Below are 18,563 nucleotides of genomic sequence, written 5' to 3'. Positions count from 1 at the left end.
ATGCATTTTATTATTCGTGTAATCTTTCATTCGAATAAAAAATAGTGTTCGATACGAGGGCGAAAATTTGTTTTTCGAACTCCTGACGGATTGACGTCAAACGCCGTCGTCGTTCGAAAAACGACATTTTTCGCCCTTGTATCGAAAACTACTATTAACGCTCAATTTGTTGCCCGGTAACTCCAAATAAGAAAAATCGTTACCTTTTCCTCATCGAGTTCCCCATAGAGGTGAGGCACCCAGGCTTGGATGAATTTGTAGAGCTCGTCCACTCTGTTCTTCGGAATGCTGAACCAATACTCGGGACGCATCTTCTTCTTCCCGTAGGACATCAGCGGCGTCGAGTGTGGAATCTTCTTGTTGATTGGCTTGCCCATTTTGAGGCGTAGATAAAGAGGAGGATCCTCGCACGACCGAGCAGGCCGCGGGATCAGCTCTAAAACAAATTCCATCAGTGTTATCGACTGAGCGAATCTGGATTTTTTGAGGCACACGTAAACACAAGCCGGGGCAAAATGTGATCGACAAACTGTTAAGGATTGCTGTTAGAATCCGTTCAATGGAGTTGTGTTAAACATACACTGAATGAATGGAAGAGAAACAACCTAACATGAAACTCAACTTGATCGGTACACCAATCGAGCACTATGATAGTTCCTAGATAGTCACAAATAAAAGTTGTACACTTTAAAAGTAGATAGAAGTCTCATGCTGTTAAATAGACATGCTCTGCACCTACCAAACGAATTCAACCCATAATTTGGTGATCGAACTGCGGCAAAAACAGAAAATAAGCACTAGTTATCCTAGAATGATTCGTTAGTGTTAGTTTGAGTTAAATCCCTGTCGACCGGATGTTCCGAAACAAGTAAAACACTTGGAATGTGCAATTTACTAGTTCCTGAACATCCTTCACAATTCAATTTTAATTCAGTAATCGGTATTTTTGAATGATTATATCACATGCAAAACGTATACAAGTGTTTTTTAACTGTTGCTAGCACTAGATTGCCGGAGCGAGCGAATTTGAGCGCAACCGCTATGGAAAAAATCACTTTGGATATTTAGTGAGACTTTACACTTAAAAAGCAATATTCTTCGCAACTTTTGCGACCCAATGCAAACAAGATTTAATAAACAACTAGTTTGGTATAGAGCGACTCATTCCAGACAAAGACGACAATCTAGTGTTGGCCTAATTTTGCCTGACTAAATAACAAAATAAACGTAAATAAAATACTTACTATCAATAGACGCAAATAAATCCGGCTTATCGTCGACGGAAACCATCGATCTGTAGTCCAGCTTCGGCGGAGGGTCCTTCTTCTTCGAACTGCTTTCAGTTGGCTGCCGTATAAACGTGCCCACTGACGATCTCCTAAAACAGAGATTCGCATCAATCCTCTCAAACTGGCGCCGACTTGTAACAGTGTGCAAGTGTGCGTATTGTGTGTATCGTTGAGGGACTTAATAACTATTTAAGCTACACACGCACACCTACCCTACGGCACTGACTGTGGAGCCCAAGGCGCCCACTTGCGCCCCCACAGTGGAGCCCAAAGCACCCACTTGGGCGCCCACCGAAGCTCCCATGGAACTAATAATGTTAGTCGGGAAAAAGCTACTCGAAGATGAGAGGCTTTCCCCCGTCAGCGGCGGCCCGCTGCTGCCGCCCGAATGGGGCCCTCCTGAACCGCCGCTGTCCTCCGACGGAGTCTTCACGAACAGTCCGGTGCCGAAATCGACCAAATTAATTGGCGAACTTTCAGTCGGCAGCGAAAGAGAGAAGCTTAATGGTTAGTATGATTAATTTACGCGCTTCACTAGTCTAACGGGTTAACGTGTTAATTTAGTGCAGATATGAAGATGATTGAGCAATGAACCTTTTCCAATATTCTACACCTACGTTAGCCAGTCGCGACTCACCTTGAGAACACTTTAGCAAACACTGAAGAATGCTGTGCGTCCGCGGTGTGCGGGTGACTAGGAAACTTGTCATCTTCTTTTTCCCCACTCAAGGTCTCCATCCAGGATAAGGGATAGGACAGTCTTTTAAACATCTGCAATAGGAGCGGTGCAATTAGCAACACCCGAAGAAGGAACTAGCATTATCACTACCTTATTCTTCCTACTTTCAGACTTTTCGGTATCTTCTTTGGAATCGAGCAAGGTGGTGGAACACTGAGTGGTAGACGCGTCAGCATCTGTGCTGGAATCCAAGCTGAACGAGACGCTGTTTGTTTTCTTCCTGGCTGGGCTTTCAGTGTCGCTGCTCAACGAGTGATGGGTGGAGGCGATGGTGACTGGGGGCACCCATTCTTTTGACAACACTATATCAGCATCACTGTAATGCTGCGAATCATTTACCGATTAGAATAACAATGAAATGAAGCTTTGCGTCCACTAACCTCTTTGATGGGGATGGGGATGAGGGGCAACAATGGGGCCTCTCTGATGTCGATGCCGGAGTCGTGGCAACTCTCCTTCAGCTCGTCGTCGCGCGGTTCCTCCTCCTCAATGTGATCTTCGTGCATCGACGTAGAAATCGCCGGCATTTCATCAGTGTCGATAGACCTAATTTAATTTTTACCATTACTAAACGCAAGAGCCGTGCAAATGAGACTCACTGTCTATCACGCGACGACATTGGCCAATGATGATCCAGCAACGACTTCCGCCTCTCATCCAGGCCCCTCTGCTCGCTGTCAGGATCTTCCAGGTTAGTGGGGGTGACCAGGTCTCGCTCAAACGCTTTAGGGAACGCGTTTCCTTCCCTCTCTGTACACGAGCACACTGACTCTGCATCATCAGTTCCAGCCCCTGCAAACCGAATAGTTAGCTGCGGTTTGCAGCAATGTCTAAAGAGTATTTACCCAATTCCGGAAACGTTTCATCCTTAACCAGCAACGAATCGGGTTCCTTCTCTCCTTTCGGATAGTAGATTTCAGCCTTCTCACTGACGTTGCTCTCCATGTGGCTGACTCGCATATGTGCTATGTCGCTGTAGATGGCCACATTCACCACGAACTCCATAGGGGCTATCACCCCGTAAGCTTCAGGACCTTTTTCAATCACCTGAAAAAAAAAACAATTTACATTGATTAAATTTTATATGAAATAAACAAACGATTGTATTCCAAGAGTTTTACTTACCAATGGGTCAGAAACGTTGGGATCAAACATCACAGCATTTGGGGTGACTAGAAGAACGCCAGCCACCACCCCTTCACCATCCGTAATGTGCTTGACGTTGATTTTGAGGAACCGTTCCCGGAATACTGATGTGGGCTCTTCCTCGTTTTCCACCGAAACGCTCTGGTTGTACGAGGGCGTCCTGACTCTTTCCACATGTCCAGGCTTGGGACTAACTGGTCGCAGATTGTCCAGCAGCTCTAAAACACAGTGAATAGATAGTCAGCAAATCGGAAAGGTTCGAGAGGGAGTACTTTTAAGCCAAGCACGTGACGCTGAATAAAAGCGCTTTATAAGCAAACACTCCAATAAAAATATTGCGCACAACTTACGTGCCATTTTATTGTATAAATCAAATACCAGATCCATGCTGTCACCAACAGCAGATTGAAAATACGCTCACTGAATGCATACGAAACACCAACGACAAATGCTGACGGTTATTTTACAGTTATTGCCTATTATTTAATCTCAGTTTAGACTGCATCTAAAGTTTTCACGAAATTAGCTGCTATTTACTCCGGAACCTTATCAGACAATGTCTTATCAGTCTTTCAAGCACGATAATACAAATTAGAAACATTTTTCTCTCGTAGCATTCACTTAAACATTTGAAAAGCTTAGCATTTTTTTACAAAACGTCGAAAACTCTGAGTGCTAATTAATTTTTTTACACTCACCCTTTTCATCAGGAGGCAAATCGTCATTGGTGTCCTCAACTGGAGTGGATCCTTCCGAGCCATTTTCAGCAGAATCGCGCAAAGGAACGTACAACTGTTGCCCGGGAAAAATGTATGGCGTGGCCAATCTGTTCAGCTTCGTCAATTCAGACGGAGTTGTATCGAACCGAGCTGCCACTGATGTTAAAGTATCCCTATCCACAACCTGTTACAAACAGTTTCTGCACAAACTGTTTCTATGTACAAACGGTTTCTAAAAGACTTACCGTATAGGTCGTGGTGTTTTCCGGTGGTCCGCTGCGCCTTCCCGATAAGCTATTGGTGGATCCATCGAGATCTGCAACGAGAAGGAACCGATTAGGTACTAATAAAACAGGTAAATATCAACTGATTGACACCTTCAAAGCGAAATATATGCGAATTGTAATAGATGACGATAAACTTGTCGAAACCTTCACTGCGATCAATGAAAGCGCACGAGCGTGGTTGAGGGATATCAAAGTAGTTTTCAACAAACTCCATTGCCACCGCACCACTGCTGGACTGGACGCTGCCTTTAATGCAGTTTTACATAGAGAAAAATTTATAGCTAGCATTTAAGTCGTTTGCTAGTTGAACCTGCTCGATATCTGCTTTCTTATGGCGCGACACTCTGAAACTGTCCCCGCATGGCAATCATTTCGCGAAACCTTCTCGCTTGACGTAGTTTATCAGTTTTTAATCAAACTGCAAATAAGAAGCGGCTCAGTAGAGCTAATTAATAGCCGGTCAAACTTGGGGAAACTATATTGTTTTTACTGCTGGGCAATCACTTTACTAATGAACCAACTGTGTTTTCTTCAAGGGGCCAGAAATTGTATTAAACACACATCGATAAACAAGTTCTATCAAATAGCAGATAAAACTATGCGCTTAGAAACCAGAGGAACCAAATGTTAACAGTCTCACTTTTTTACACATTTATAAATTCACTTCCATAAATAGAAACACTATCAATAGCGAAAAGAATTTGTTTGGTGTTCTTGGCTGTATTCCTTCAATAGTGGTGAACTGGTTCCATTAATACTTAATTTTTGTCTAAAAATACACGGTATGTTGCCCTTTTTGTGCATTTGGTGCAAATATGGCACTGACTTCATAGAGCCCTGAGGATGCCTTAAATATTGTCGAAACTTCGGCCCATGAAAAATAGTGCCACCATCTATATGACCACCATAAATACCAATAATATTTCTACAACAGTGGCGGAACAGAATTCTTACGAATAACACTCAGACCGCTAGAAAACGGACCCAAAAAGCAACTGTAAATACAGGGTGTTTCAAAATTGGCGACATCACTCTGGAGGTGTTGTCTGGGGGTGTATTGGGAGTACAGGAAAAATAGTTAAAAAAATTAATTGTTATTAAAAACTCAGATATTTACAAAAAACTAGATCAGAAGGATGGCAACAATGTTTTTCAAGGTAATCTGTCTATTTAACATAACGTAAATACCTGTTCCTTCGTAATTATTAAAAACTCCGGTAACCATGGACAAATATGAAGCAAGGAAAATAAAAGAGACAATAACATGAGTTGAGGTTAGGATAACGGTGTCACCTTGCGGTCACTGTCACGGTCACAACTGTCATCCAAAACCATCTGTTAAAGTTTATGTATATTATTATATTATATTGTTATATATTATTATTATCTCGAATAACATGATAATTTCATTTCGTCGATGCCACTTCATTTTAAGCCCGTCATAATTTCTTCCTGACGTTTCGCAAACACGAGGGACTTACGCCTTCTGAGGTGTGCCTGAATTGAACAGAGTGCTGAAAGAAAACTCAACATTCTACGGGACTAACGGAAATTAATCTCAGCAATGGCGAATGCGCACCATTCGATTACAGCCGGTATTATTCTGGACAATGGCGAATGCACTACATGAAAACGTTTGATTACTTTAAAGACTTTTAGAAAATCAGCCATATACCTTCTGTGACGATTTATTTTTTTTATTTTAATTTAAGATTTAATAACTAGAAGTCCAAATACATAGACAAACACGCAGTTCAGAAGAAAAAATTAAAAATAGCCATTTGCTCTTGACAATGGTGGATGCGCTTCCCAAGTCGACCTTAGGTGGATGAAGGCATCCATATAAAAAAAATCGCCCTTGCTACTTGAAAACAGCCGGTTTGATAAAATGAAACAATTGGACTCACCTCTGTGAAGAGTCCGGTCGACGCTGCTACGCAGAACAGCGAGATCGTAGGGCGAAGATATGCCGTGGTCAACGCTGCGGCTTTTACTCCTAGAAAAACATCTTTATTTAGCAAAACATCTTCTGTAATCCTTATGTTTGCTGCAAGTCTTTACCGTTGCTCAATGCAGGTGAAATTTAGTCGATTGTGCAATGATTTCAAAAATGAATAAACAATAAATAAAAACGTTTGTTGTACTTTTACTGGTGCAAATCTACCAAGACATTATCAGAACCGGTTTCTGGCTTCATTCACCTTCATTCAGCTCTTGAGGGCGATATCAGCTGCTGGTGAAGGCCAATAGACTAAAAACAAGTCCTGAAATGGCTCAGCACCACGACCAACAATTGCGTATTGTTCACCTATCACGAACGTTTTCCTAAACTTTCTAAAATTTGCAAAAAATCGAGACAATTTCGTCGAATTGACGTGATTGCGATGGAACACTAATTTCTCGCAAATAGCATTGCCCAATTTACTTAACCCTGATCCGGAAAGACTTGCGTTAGTTTCACAGTGTTAATCAATTGATAAAACCCCGCATGATATCGGCATTTGCTTAGTTGATCAGCACTGGAATATTTTGCATTCATAATCATGCACATTGAAAATAATGCTGTGAAATGGACCAAATCTTTGATGATACAATGCGTTACTTACCGGGTAAATGGCAAATCCTTTGGGAGTTTCGTAATGTCTTGTGACGCCCTGCGTGACCTGTGATGAAGGCAAAAAATAAACGGTGAAAAAAATCCATGCAAAGCGAAATAAAAATCCGTGCAAAAAAGTGCTTAAAACATAAAATCATGCTTGGTTCATTTGATTGGTAGGTGCCACAACAGTACCCAGTGATTAAATATGATGAGGAAGCTGAATGGGATCGAAATCAAGTTGAAAAACCATATGAAGAATTGGTGATCTTTGGGTTATTACTGTGGCGGTGCGTACCAAATCCCAATCGACGACAGTCCAAGATACCCAAAAATCCCCTATTCTTCAGACGGTGACCGCGAAAGCCTTAACCAGTTCCTAATTAATTTAAAAATGCAATTTAGAACCGGTGGAATGCCAAAATTTCAATTTGTTTATGAACGTTCAAAACATTCCCTAAATCCCAGGTGTTAACCAGCAGTAAATGAGCCACTAATCAACAAATCAAACAATGTGATATAATAATCATCAAATCCTGCTTTCCGCAAAGAGAGGCTTTTTGCCATGTAGCAATCGACTTTGGCCCTGAAAAGCCAATTTCAACATGTTTAATTTCCTATATTATAAGCATGCATTTAATCGTGGGCTGTTGAAGTAAATTGAATCGGTAACCGATTAGCATTGTTGATATTCGAATTGATTTCAAGCTATGTATGGAATGCTTGGAAACGCGCAGGAAATTCAATTTGCGCTTAAAAAATAAACAAATATAATTGTAACAACAAAACCGAAGTGCGTGCATAAACTTGCAGTTTGCAGCCAGTAAAACTTGCTGCTCGACGCAAATTAATGTGCAATAAAACGACGGTTTTAGCACATTGTGTGTTGTACAGCTTCCGCTTGTATTTTCGTGCCACCACAAGACCAAAGGAACTGATTAAACGACAACAGAAAAAATTAAATAATCTATTGCATAATCAATTATCACTTGTGGAGAAAAACCTTTAGTGTTTGCCCTAACATTTGACGACAAAGAAGTCGCACAATAACGTTAATTAGTTTGAGAAACGTTTGCAAAAGGTTTGAGATGTAATCCACAATCGATGCTGCATTTTGCCGTAAACGCTCGACAATGTGCAACATTAGAATTATGGCGGGTTATGAAAATTCCCCCGCAACAACATTTCATCACTATGTAAATGCTGTTTAAATAATGAAGCTGGAAATTCGTTTCGGTCTGCGGTTTGGCGAATATTTTCATTCATCAAAGGTGAATGGAATCGGCCAAAAATCACCAGTAGTTGGACTATTCACTCAAATATTATTTTACTTGCGAATATGCATGTTCCGTGGTGTTAAAGAGAAAGTACCGGCGGTACCGCTACTGTCGTAGAGTAGTAGGACGTTTTTATTTCTTCCAATAAGGTCGAGTGACGAAGGAATTCCGCACCGGGTCGCTGTGACTTAAAAAAAAACACTAATTGAAATTTAATAATAGCCTGAGTACCCCGGGTACTTATTTTCAACTTAACCTTAGTGAACTAAGAACCAGGGTCGTGCTACTAATAACAAACATTACACTTGTATTGCAGCTACTTAAAGTCTAGAATCAATGTTGTCTGGTTGGTGGTGTTTTCTGACCCGATTTGCCAGCTAAAACTACCGGAACCATTGGTAGAACCACAGAGTGTTTCATGAATGAATATTCTTGTGCGTTTGTTTAACAAAAGTCAACATCCTTGAATAACAAACTTGAAACGTGCAGAGCGGAAATCTTGCTAGAAAAGCAGAGGTTTTCTCATTTCAAAAGCATTTGTAAAATTCTCGAATTGCCGAAAAATAACGGATTCATCTGAAAGGGTTTAGAAGATGCCCGAAAGGTTTCTTGCTTGGTGCAAAGAAACCAGATAAAACGAGCGATCGAGAACATTTAAGAAATAAAGCCTACTTTACATTGTCCAAGGCATCAACCTGCACATAAAAATCATCAGCGCAAAATCTTCCTATGTGCGTGTGGCAGAAACCTCTAACTCACCCTGTATAAATTTCCTTGTTAGCGTGAAAACAATCGCAAACTTAAATAAAAATCTAACGCAATAAAGAAAGCATAAATAAAGCAATAAAAAGAGCATAAAAGTGTTAAGGAACTTAATTGTTATTCAGTCCACGACAAACGAATATGAAAATATTTACTTAAAAATCGCATGAGTTTTTTTAAGCGCTCCATATATATAGGGTGGCCAATAAAAACAAGCCAAAACTAAAATGTAATTAGACATGTTTTTYTTTCGATCCTTCRCAATCGTATCGTTTGTCTCTCTAACGMGATTTGGATSGATGTAAGAAAGAAAAGCGTGTTTTTTAAAGTTGCCGACGTTTCGCCATATTTATTTAGACCTCCGCAGGGCTAAATAAATGGCGAAACGTCGGCAACTTTAAAAAACACGCTTTTCTTTCTTACATCGATCCAAATCCCGTTAGAGAAACAAGACGCAACTAAACTTTAAAATATATCGTTGTTTCTCCACTAAAATGCACTTTACAACTCTTTGCACAACCATTGTGGTGCCAAACAATGCAAATGGAAATGCAAATGCAAATTGTCTGGCTGGTTTCTTTCACTTGTCAGCTGGTTGAATTGACCCAACCATGGAACCAGTTTACGCCCACCGATACTTACGCATGGTATTTTTAGTGTTATTTCGTATGGCGGAAACAACGTCTTGACCGTAAGGTAGGTATGGGTGCCTTGTTGCACACCCATTATCAGTTTTATGGCTCATGCGAATGATTTTTGCTTTGTTCGCTCTTGTGAATCCTTTCGATTGGTTGTCGTTTGCTGTGAGATTTTTGTACTTAGGAGACATTCGACACGATCTCCTCGACTGGTGAAAAATCGGTGTAGTCATAAAAATAGCGAGAAATCGATTACAATACTGAGTGATTTAACAGGCGTGACAATTGCGAAGGTTACTGCACTGCACCAAATGATGTAGCGCGATTCCGGCTGACTGCCCAAGGAAATGGGTACTGTTATATCGGCTCTTTGCCCGCAAAAAACCAACACTTTGGACATTGTTAGCAAGCCTCTAAGAGTGTTAGTAGGAAAAAAATCACAAAAATAAAAAAAAGGTCGTCTACCTAGGCGCGCCACCAAATATATTCCACCAAGACCCCCGTTTCTCTCGGCGAGCTTGTGGCGGCGATCCAAACTGGTCCTCCATCTCCTTCCTGCGCTTTTTTTCGAACTTAATCGCGTGCCAGGACTTTCGGCGACTCTTTTTGATTGGCAGCACGACCTCATCCTCGTCAATGTCTTTGATATTCGGCCAAGAACCCTCCGGGTGTCGGAGGATTATCTTTTCGGGTACAGCCTGGTGAAGGAGGGTGATTTAAATAGAGGTGTTATACCGACTGATGGTGTCGTTACTCTACAGTGTCAGTTTACAAGTGTATCCTTCAGCTAAACTAACTGTTAAGGGTTGAGGGGGCGCAGTTATGAAAGAACCGACACCAAAAAGTATCCAGTTAGATAGAGAAGTCAAGCAATGGCAGTGAAGAAATTTGCATCGAATCAATTTAAAAAAAAACCAGAAAGAGAAGAGGTTTTCAACTATCAAAGGCGATTATTATTGCAATGAATTGCCATACATTCAAAACACTGCCGTTTTCTCCGATTATACAGTTAGAGAACGGACAAACGATGAGGTTCTGATCTTTCAAGTGCATTTTCCAGATACCCGATATCTTGCAGAGGCAGGACTTACGGGTCGATTCTTCCAGGAGAGCATAACATTTAAGACCCAAACCATCCTTCGCTCATTACATTTTAATATATTTCAGAAAAATGTGAAAAATTGCAACTTTCTTATGCCTCAAGTGAATTACTAAAATCTCAACAGTTGACCCTATCGAATCGACAAGTGAATATATCCGAAAAACTAAATTGTTAAAAAATATAAAAAACACATTTAAATAAATGCTTCAGAAAAAGTTTCTACAGGGTGGCAACTGAATCTATGCAAAATTGGTGAAAGTTTCACATGCTCTCTGTTGCACAAAAAACTTTTTTGCATTAACATACCACAGGCATCCAGATAAACCTCGCATCTCGACATTTATTGAATTTTTCTTTCTCGTTTATTTACAGAGTTGTCCCAAAAAATCAACATGTTGGTTTGTATTTGTAGTGAGAATTTTTTTCTCTTGAACCGATTTTTACAATCAAGAGCTCATGTTGAAGCTAAAATTTCCCAGTTTCTTCAGACCAAATTCAATATTCCGGGCTGTATGAATGAACGAAACATTTGAAAGTTACCTTCACTTAGCTGAAATTCTTCCAGAATCATACATTTCGGGGGCAATTCTGATTTGAATAATTTTTCATGCAATTTTTTATATCGAATTATCGTCTTAAACTGTCTATGAAATTTTCGCATCAACATGAGCTCTAGATCGGGCAGAGCAGACAAGTTATCGCTGTAAGACCAAATAGTTGATTTTTTGAGACCACCCTGTAACTAGAAAAGTTGACCTGAAAATTCCAAAACCGATTCGAGTTATTTGGTTTATCTTTAAACTTTTTGACTAACTGAGAGCATACCGAACTTTGTTAAATTTGCCACTCAATAGAAAATTTGTCTGTTACTCTTAATGTTTATAAAAACATGGACTAACACAAAATAAATGGGGCTAAATAATGCTTCAAACAGAAAGCAAACCAGAAAGTGAAAAGTTAGAGCTGTGTAACGTTGATTTTGTTGTGCAGTTTATATCGATTATTTGCTATTTTTCGCTTGTTTTCCAAGTCCATCATGCGACACGGATAAGATTGGCAAACAATTGCCACCAAACACGGACAAAACATGGATCAAACCAATTAATTCAGATCGCGATAATAACTGGTGCAAACATAAATAAATTGACTTTCACACAACAAGATCAACAGCCAACAGCAATTGACGATAACAAATGTAAATAAAGACAAATCGCAACCACATCTAGAACCATCCTGATAAAACTGTTTGGTCCGATTAGAGCAACCTGATCAAAGCGGAAGAAAAGTGGAAAAATCAAATTAACAGCTATAAATAGCGATCGGTGAGAGATAACATAAATCACTACTGGACTGTCGGTGTCATTAACACAATTCCACACGACTTTTCTCATAACTTTCAATTGATGTAGTTGTTGTCATTTAACTACTAGTTTATGGCCGAGGTATTTCCGCAATTATACCGAGGAAAATATATTTATTGAACAATTATTAATAATATTAGAAAAAGTCTTGATAGCTCCATTAAGGCGCAGGGTCATTTCCAATGGAAATCAACATTAATGTACAGGGCGGCCTAGATATTACATTTTGTGCGCAATATACAACCGATTCATTTTATTCGCGATAATCGCAACTTTTCTGAAGAAATAATGCAGAGAAAACATTGAGATTTTTCGAATTATTCGGCACTTTATCAGAGTTTTCTCAATTCGTGCATTCGCCACTTTTTTTCAAATTTTGTGAACATTTTCGGCAACATTTTAGCCTGCGGAGGCCTAAATAAATATGGCAAAATGTCGGCAGTTTAAAAATTTGCCTTATTTTACACCGATCCAAATCTCGTCATACAAACAACCACAATTCTTTGGACGTGAAAAAATTCTAATAAAAACGTCAAAAACCCGTGAAAAGTATAGGAAGAAGCAGGCATTAAAAATGTTCTCAAAACAGAAATTAGAACAACTGATTTGCAATTTTGTTTCTAAAAATTTAGCTCAAAAAGCGCTCGTTCAAAATGGTCCTTTCACGCTTTCAATCTGGATCAAAATTACTTCAAGTGTAAACTTAATTTAATTCTCAATATTGATTGGTTGCTAAAGGACTTTGAAAATGGGATACAGCAAACAAAAACTACGTCAATATTTACAAATCGAATTGTCGATGACAAGAAAAAATCCAGCTAATCTGTTTGTGACGGAGGCTGTAAACGGCACGAGAAAAAGATAAGACCCGCTTAAACCAGTTTAAATTCGACGTGAAAACATTGTAAGCAACCGACCTTTGAGACCTTTAAAACCCTTAATTGACCTGAATCGAATGCTGACATCAGGCAAGGTGCTGAGCAACGCTGACCCACATAATGCGGATCCTTTGCTCGTGACACGAATTCGTTTTTATTTTCATCTTTCGATCGTTTTCTAAGGATTTGACGGTATCGGCGAATTAATCCCAGATTATGGATTTGGGGTACCAACTGATTCTGCCAACGTGTAGACCGTTGAGGAACACTTGCAAACTGCACACGTGTGGCAACGACATAAATTCACTAATTCAAACCAGAGATGACACTAATAAGACATTTTTCCTGGACTTTATTGGTGCCCCACTCACTAGCAACCCACCAGTTTTGTATCCGAATTTTTGGTAAATATCCATGAAATATAGCCTCTGTTTACGACACTGTAAAAACGGTAATTAAGTGCGCTTTTACGAGAGTTGCGAGCAAGTCAAACAAATCAAAGAACGTCAGCTTTTAATTATCCGCAAACACAAAAAGTTGTCATCAACCGTTGGGAAAAATGTCATTACGAATCTGAGCACGTTTATTTAAAAAATAATAAAAAACTATGTGGCAGATCAAAGTTCAACCTACACAACTACGCCTTAGTCTACATGAAAATTGCAATGGGAAAACGCCAGAGTGACTAAAACCCTCTGGGTCACTTTTATTCAAATTCCTGCTGGTTTCAATCAAATTGGATTCAGGAAATCACTACTGAATGCCATCATTTCAGCGCATTGAATCAATCAGGAGGCATTAATTTATTTGAGTTGTCGTCCATCTGGTCTTAATTGATCACATTAATCAGTGCAAAGTGCATTAATGCGATTTCTTCTTGCAGAAAATTGCTCCAGTTTTCCTTGTACTTAATCGCGCAAAATTCTCCGTTAATTGTACAGATATCCTCAGTTAAACCGGATCATATGAACCGACACATCGATCAACGATCAAGAGCACAAGGCCGGATGAGACTTATTAAACATTATTTTTGGTACCATTAGATCATCACGATAAATATACATTTACTTTATTTTCAAAATAAGTCCCATTAGATGTTTCTTCTTAGTTAATAAAAGGGGAAATCCTTCGGACAGTTACGGTAACATCTTCAATGATGTAACTGGTTGAGGATGTTGGCTTGTGCACGTACACAAAATGATTTTTCATCACTTAGTTTGCAATTAGTTAATAGTACTCATACTTCAGGCTTCAGTACGCAGATGGTACTTGTGAAGCATTTTCTTGATCAATTCGCTTGGGTAAATCGAAAAATTAACAATGTGAATGTTGACGATCAAAAAGGCGCGACAAATCGGATAAAAATTTAACTGTTTTAATCTTAAGAAAGTTAAGTGGCTAAAATTTTAAGAGCTAATCTTTACCAGCAGTTTTCGACGCAAGAGGGAAAATCATCAACTTTCGAACATTGACGGCGTTTGAAGTCGAAGATGGCAATAAGTCAGGAGTTCGAAAAACGCATTTTTGCCTTCTGATTGAAAAGTGGCTGTTTTCGATTCATTCGAATAAAACACGATTTTATTATTCGATAACAAAGCCAATCATTCGAACAAAACAGTTTTTAGTTGCCAGTAAAGCGTCGTTTTTCGGGCAAGGGCGGCGCTTAAGCACCATGCGAGGCAAAGTCGAGAATCACAATCAGTCACGAGTTCGAAAAACGGCTCTTCTGATTGAAAAGTGGCAGTTTTCGATTCGTTCGAATAAAACTCTTTTTTATTATTGGACAACAATGCAAATCATTCGAATAAAAAAATAGTTTTTATTGGCTAATAAAGCGTCGTTTTCGGGCAAAAGCGACGCTTAAACACCATGCGACACAAAGTGGTAAATGGCAAGCAATCACGAGTTCTATTAGCGGATTTTTTCCCTTGTGATTGAAAAGTGGCAGTTTTTGATTTATTTGAAAAAAACGCACTTTGCCTATAGGCCAATAATGCGAATCATTTGAATAAAAACTTTCTTTTTCGAACAAAGACGAGACAAAGTCCAGATCCGTTTTTCAAACTCTTGACGCCATCATACATTCCCATTACTGTAAATAGTTATTGGCCAATAATAAAAACGTGTTTTTATTACTGCTACTTAAAAACTCCTACTTTCCTTGCTCATAAAATGTTGTCTTCGTCGCGTAAATACAATCGCTTTTTACAAAATTCTAAATAAGCTGCACACAACATTCGCAACCCAAAAATAACGTCCAAGCCGCCACTGCCAAACTTGCTTAAATCATTCCAGCACAAAACTCAGACAATTTCTTGTTAAAACAAAAATTCGGCGTATTTTTAGGCATGTGAACCATCAAGCCAACAAGCAGCCAAATGGGTCATTAATAAAACTGATACATGAAAACCGTCATAACTCATCCTACATCGGCTCGGTTTATTTGATTTTGCGATTTTGCCCAATAATAAAATCATGGCTCAGATCAGACCGGAACCCGAATCGGCTGTCGGCAACGATCCAAATAGTTAAACCGTTTACAATAGAACGACGATGGCATTTTCAACACATTATTCAAGTTTGTTTGAAAACTATCGGATTAATCGCGTGTTTGTTGTGTTATGTAAAGCACCAATTTTGCAAAAAAACTGCGTAAATTACCGAACCCATAAATTAAAACTAATTGGTTTACGTGAAGAAAAATTGTCAGGTCATTAATGGCTGGAGTTTATTGCGATTTTTCGAAAAGAAATTAAATTCAACAAAACTCTGGATGAGATTCAATTAATCTGCTGGCGTTGAATTTGCCCATTTAGACTCTTTGACTATTTTTACTAGGGCTCGGAATCAAACTCGAATAATTCGAGTATTCGAATATTCGAATATCCGAATATTCGAATACTCGAATACTCGAATACACCAACATTATCAACCTCACAAGGTGCAAATATCTTTATATGCACTTCGTATACTTTTATAAAATAAATTATTCATATTCTACAAGCATCTAAACAAATACCCATATATTCACCGGCAAATGAAAATAATCATATATTTATTCTTGGAAAACGGTGAACGGAAAACGAACACTCGAATATCTAACGAATACGAATAGAAATATTCGAATACTCGATTATTCGAATATTCGTTAGATATTCGAGTATTCGAATAAACCACTAAACGAATATTCGAATATCAGATTTTTCAAAATTCCGAGCCCTAATTTTTACCTTTTGAGAGGTTTATTGCTAACTCTGATCGTTTAGATGCTCAAAAGACCTTCTGAGGTTCCACTTCCTCGAAGTAAGTACGCCCTTTTGTTGATTTTTCGATAGGTTCTGTGGATGCAATCGGCTTCAATTTTATGCTGCCGTTGGAAGGTGGGCGTTTTGGAATTTATCTTTGTGTGCGAATAGAAAAGTGTCATCGGCGAATAGGGTCTTTTGTGCTCGGATTTTTGGGTGCGTCAGCTGGAGGACTGCTGCTTCTATTGGTCGGGTTGACCTACTGAAGTTTCACTTTACTCTTGGTGGAATTGGTTGAGTTTCCCAAGTATAGATGAGTCGACGGTTGAGGAATAAGTTTTCGGTAATTTCGGAAAGTGAAGATTGGTCTTCAGTTTGCAGCTTATTGGGCTTTGAGATGAGGATGATTGCTGCCGTTTCCCAGCAGGCGAAGAATTTGCGAAGTGAAAAGGAGGCGCGAATTATTGTTATTAGTCGATTCATGATTTTTTCCGAGAGGGTTTTAAGGATTTTATTGGTAATTCCGTCTGGGTCGGTGGGCTTTTCCGGGTTTTTGCGATTTCACGACGGCTCTCGTCTTCTAGTACGGTGGAGTGAGTTTGGGGATTCACATAATCTAATCAAGAAAAGATCTTTTATGCTTAACAGAATTAGCACCTGTGCGAACTGAACTGGAAACGTCTGAACCGCGATTTAGAAACCCGAATTTCAGCCACTGCAAATTCTTGGTACCGTTTGTTCATATGATGGCAAATGAAGAGTTACACGTAAAAAATCGTATCATCAACCTGCAACCTTGCCTTATCCACGACCCACATGGACCGAATTCTTAAAATCTGACGATTTAACATAAACCGATTAATAAATAGTAATGGATTGCTCTTTACTGTTGCCGGTGATCCTTGATTTTGAACAACCAAATTTACCATTCACATCTCATTGTCAGAAACAACGCAGTGTACAGGGCGATTAGATAATTTCCTGCGAATGTTCAACAGCGTTGTGGAAACCTTCCCAACAAAATCATCTGGAGTAGTGTACACTTAATTCGATTACTTTAGATTAATTAGGTGGATACAGTGACTATTTTTAGCTCTTCAATTCATCACCAAAGACTAGTAGATTAATGAGCCATTAACGGCTCGACATTGCGCTCTCAAAGATACAGAATCTGGTTATCGCTTTGTGAAGTGCTTTTTAATCAACTGAACGCCTGATGGACGTTTTTCGGAAAAAATCACGCTTTTGAATATCTACCAAACCTTCGGATACAAGTGAGCCTCTTTAAACGGCCAGTAACTACCTGTAGCAACTCTTGACTCATTGTGACCCAGTTAATCACGTTTACATTATTGCGCCACCCATATCCCGTACTAAATCAACCACCAGACACTTTGTAGGTTCGCACAATTTTTCGCTAAAAGTTACAGTTTGAAAACCGGGAGGTTCGCGCACAAAGTACTTTCACAAAAATCGCCGAAGCGCAAAAATACGCTCGCGGACTTTCCTTTTTCGGACTAGATTCGCAACGTTTGTTTCGCAGTTTGCCCAGTTCCGAACTGAAATCGGACAAAGTGGACGACGGAAGGAACTGAAAACGATGAATGCAGCAAAAGTACTACCATCCGGGTACGATATATGAGCTACTGGGTATGATAAGGCGACTCGGTGCACTAACCTGAAACGGCGACCGATTCCGATGGAGGCGCGTACTTGCGTTCGACGCTGGTGCCGCCGTTCAACGGTTGTGGCACTTTCACAAGATACTTTTGTTTCATATCCTATACACGGTGATATCGAAAAACATCACACTCAAACTACAAGCACCCACAGTGCCAGGCCTCCGGAACTTTGCGCCCGAGCTTCTGCGGCTACACCCTATAGAAGGCGGGTTAAAATGAGCGCAAAAAAGGAAAGAACGGTTTAATGCTAATTAATTAATTTGGTGACATTGTTACTAAGCCATCGTTATCGTTGATGTTGAGGTTTTTGCCAGAACGTTTGCCACACCAGAAAGCGAAATTTGAACATTTATAAATTGCATGTTTTCCATCCCGTTTTTGCTCATTTCTCAGAAGCAAAATGAAGAAGGGCAACTTTTTCATCATTCCAGAGACCAAATGACTTTTTTGGAAAGTGAACCATCGATAAGAAAATGTTGGCCAAATTTCAAAAAGTTTTAGATTTGCGGGTTTTTTTTTGTTGCAAAATCGACTTAAACATGACGCTGCTTTTGCCGAAGTTTCTCAAGYCCCATTTGAGTMACAGAATTCGTTTTGGCATCGTTRGWKAGGAAATTCGAGTAGTTTTGACCCAGAAAGCGAWATATGAATATCAAAMACTTAGGTTCCAGATTATGCCAAAATTTCATGTTTTCCGTCCCGTTTTTGCTCATTTCTCGGAGGCAAAATRAGCAATTTGTACATCAATCTAGACAGAAATAAATGGCCTTTTTAGAAAGTGAACCATGGATGGGGAATTGTTGGCAGTTTTCTCATAAAATGCTTGAATTCAAGAAGTTTTA

At 39.4% G+C, this 18,563-nt stretch overlaps 1 protein-coding gene and 1 long non-coding RNA gene across 15 annotated transcripts in view; one reads left to right on the top strand and one right to left on the bottom strand.

Annotated features, from left to right (window-relative positions):
- LOC109538531 (oxidation resistance protein 1) overlaps window positions 1–18,563 on the bottom strand; it is a 39,708-nt gene that overhangs the window by 6,272 nt on the left and 14,873 nt on the right. For 4 of the 14 annotated variants that reach the window (XM_048664607.1, XM_048664608.1, XM_048664610.1 and 1 more), the window contains exons 3-15: window positions 6,787–6,843; window positions 6,088–6,176; window positions 4,139–4,209; window positions 3,873–4,077; window positions 3,154–3,392; window positions 2,874–3,075; window positions 2,628–2,820; window positions 2,409–2,574; window positions 2,119–2,352; window positions 1,927–2,060; window positions 1,502–1,762; window positions 1,245–1,378; window positions 204–436 (exon numbers count right to left, since the gene is read on the bottom strand). In XM_048664607.1, coding sequence (XP_048520564.1) covers window positions 204–436; window positions 1,245–1,378; window positions 1,502–1,762; window positions 1,927–2,060; window positions 2,119–2,352; window positions 2,409–2,574; window positions 2,628–2,820; window positions 2,874–3,075; window positions 3,154–3,392; window positions 3,873–4,077; window positions 4,139–4,209; window positions 6,088–6,176; window positions 6,787–6,843 — 2,218 coding nt within the window. Of the gene's footprint in view, window positions 1–203; window positions 437–1,244; window positions 1,379–1,501; window positions 1,763–1,926; window positions 2,061–2,118; window positions 2,353–2,408; window positions 2,575–2,627; window positions 2,821–2,873; window positions 3,076–3,153; window positions 3,393–3,524; window positions 3,708–3,872; window positions 4,078–4,138; window positions 4,210–4,270; window positions 4,395–6,087; window positions 6,177–6,786; window positions 6,844–9,918; window positions 10,152–12,833; window positions 12,897–17,342; window positions 17,783–18,563 lie in introns of those variants that run through there. The other 10 variants (XM_048664611.1, XM_048664606.1, XM_048664613.1 and 7 more) reach the window with 7 other exon arrangements.
- Window positions 1,720–2,033, top strand: LOC125503778. Its single transcript, XR_007281058.1, has 2 exons — window positions 1,720–1,796; window positions 1,854–2,033. It is a non-coding gene; the product is annotated as an uncharacterized LOC125503778 (long non-coding RNA).

Source organism: Dendroctonus ponderosae, unplaced genomic scaffold (assembly GCF_020466585.1).
Source record: "Dendroctonus ponderosae isolate FM_Combo_2020 unplaced genomic scaffold, Dpon_F_20191213v2 Dpon_F_20191213_3, whole genome shotgun sequence".
NCBI lineage: Eukaryota > Metazoa > Arthropoda > Insecta > Coleoptera > Curculionidae > Dendroctonus > Dendroctonus ponderosae.
This window is presented reverse-complemented; position numbering and strand designations above follow the sequence as displayed.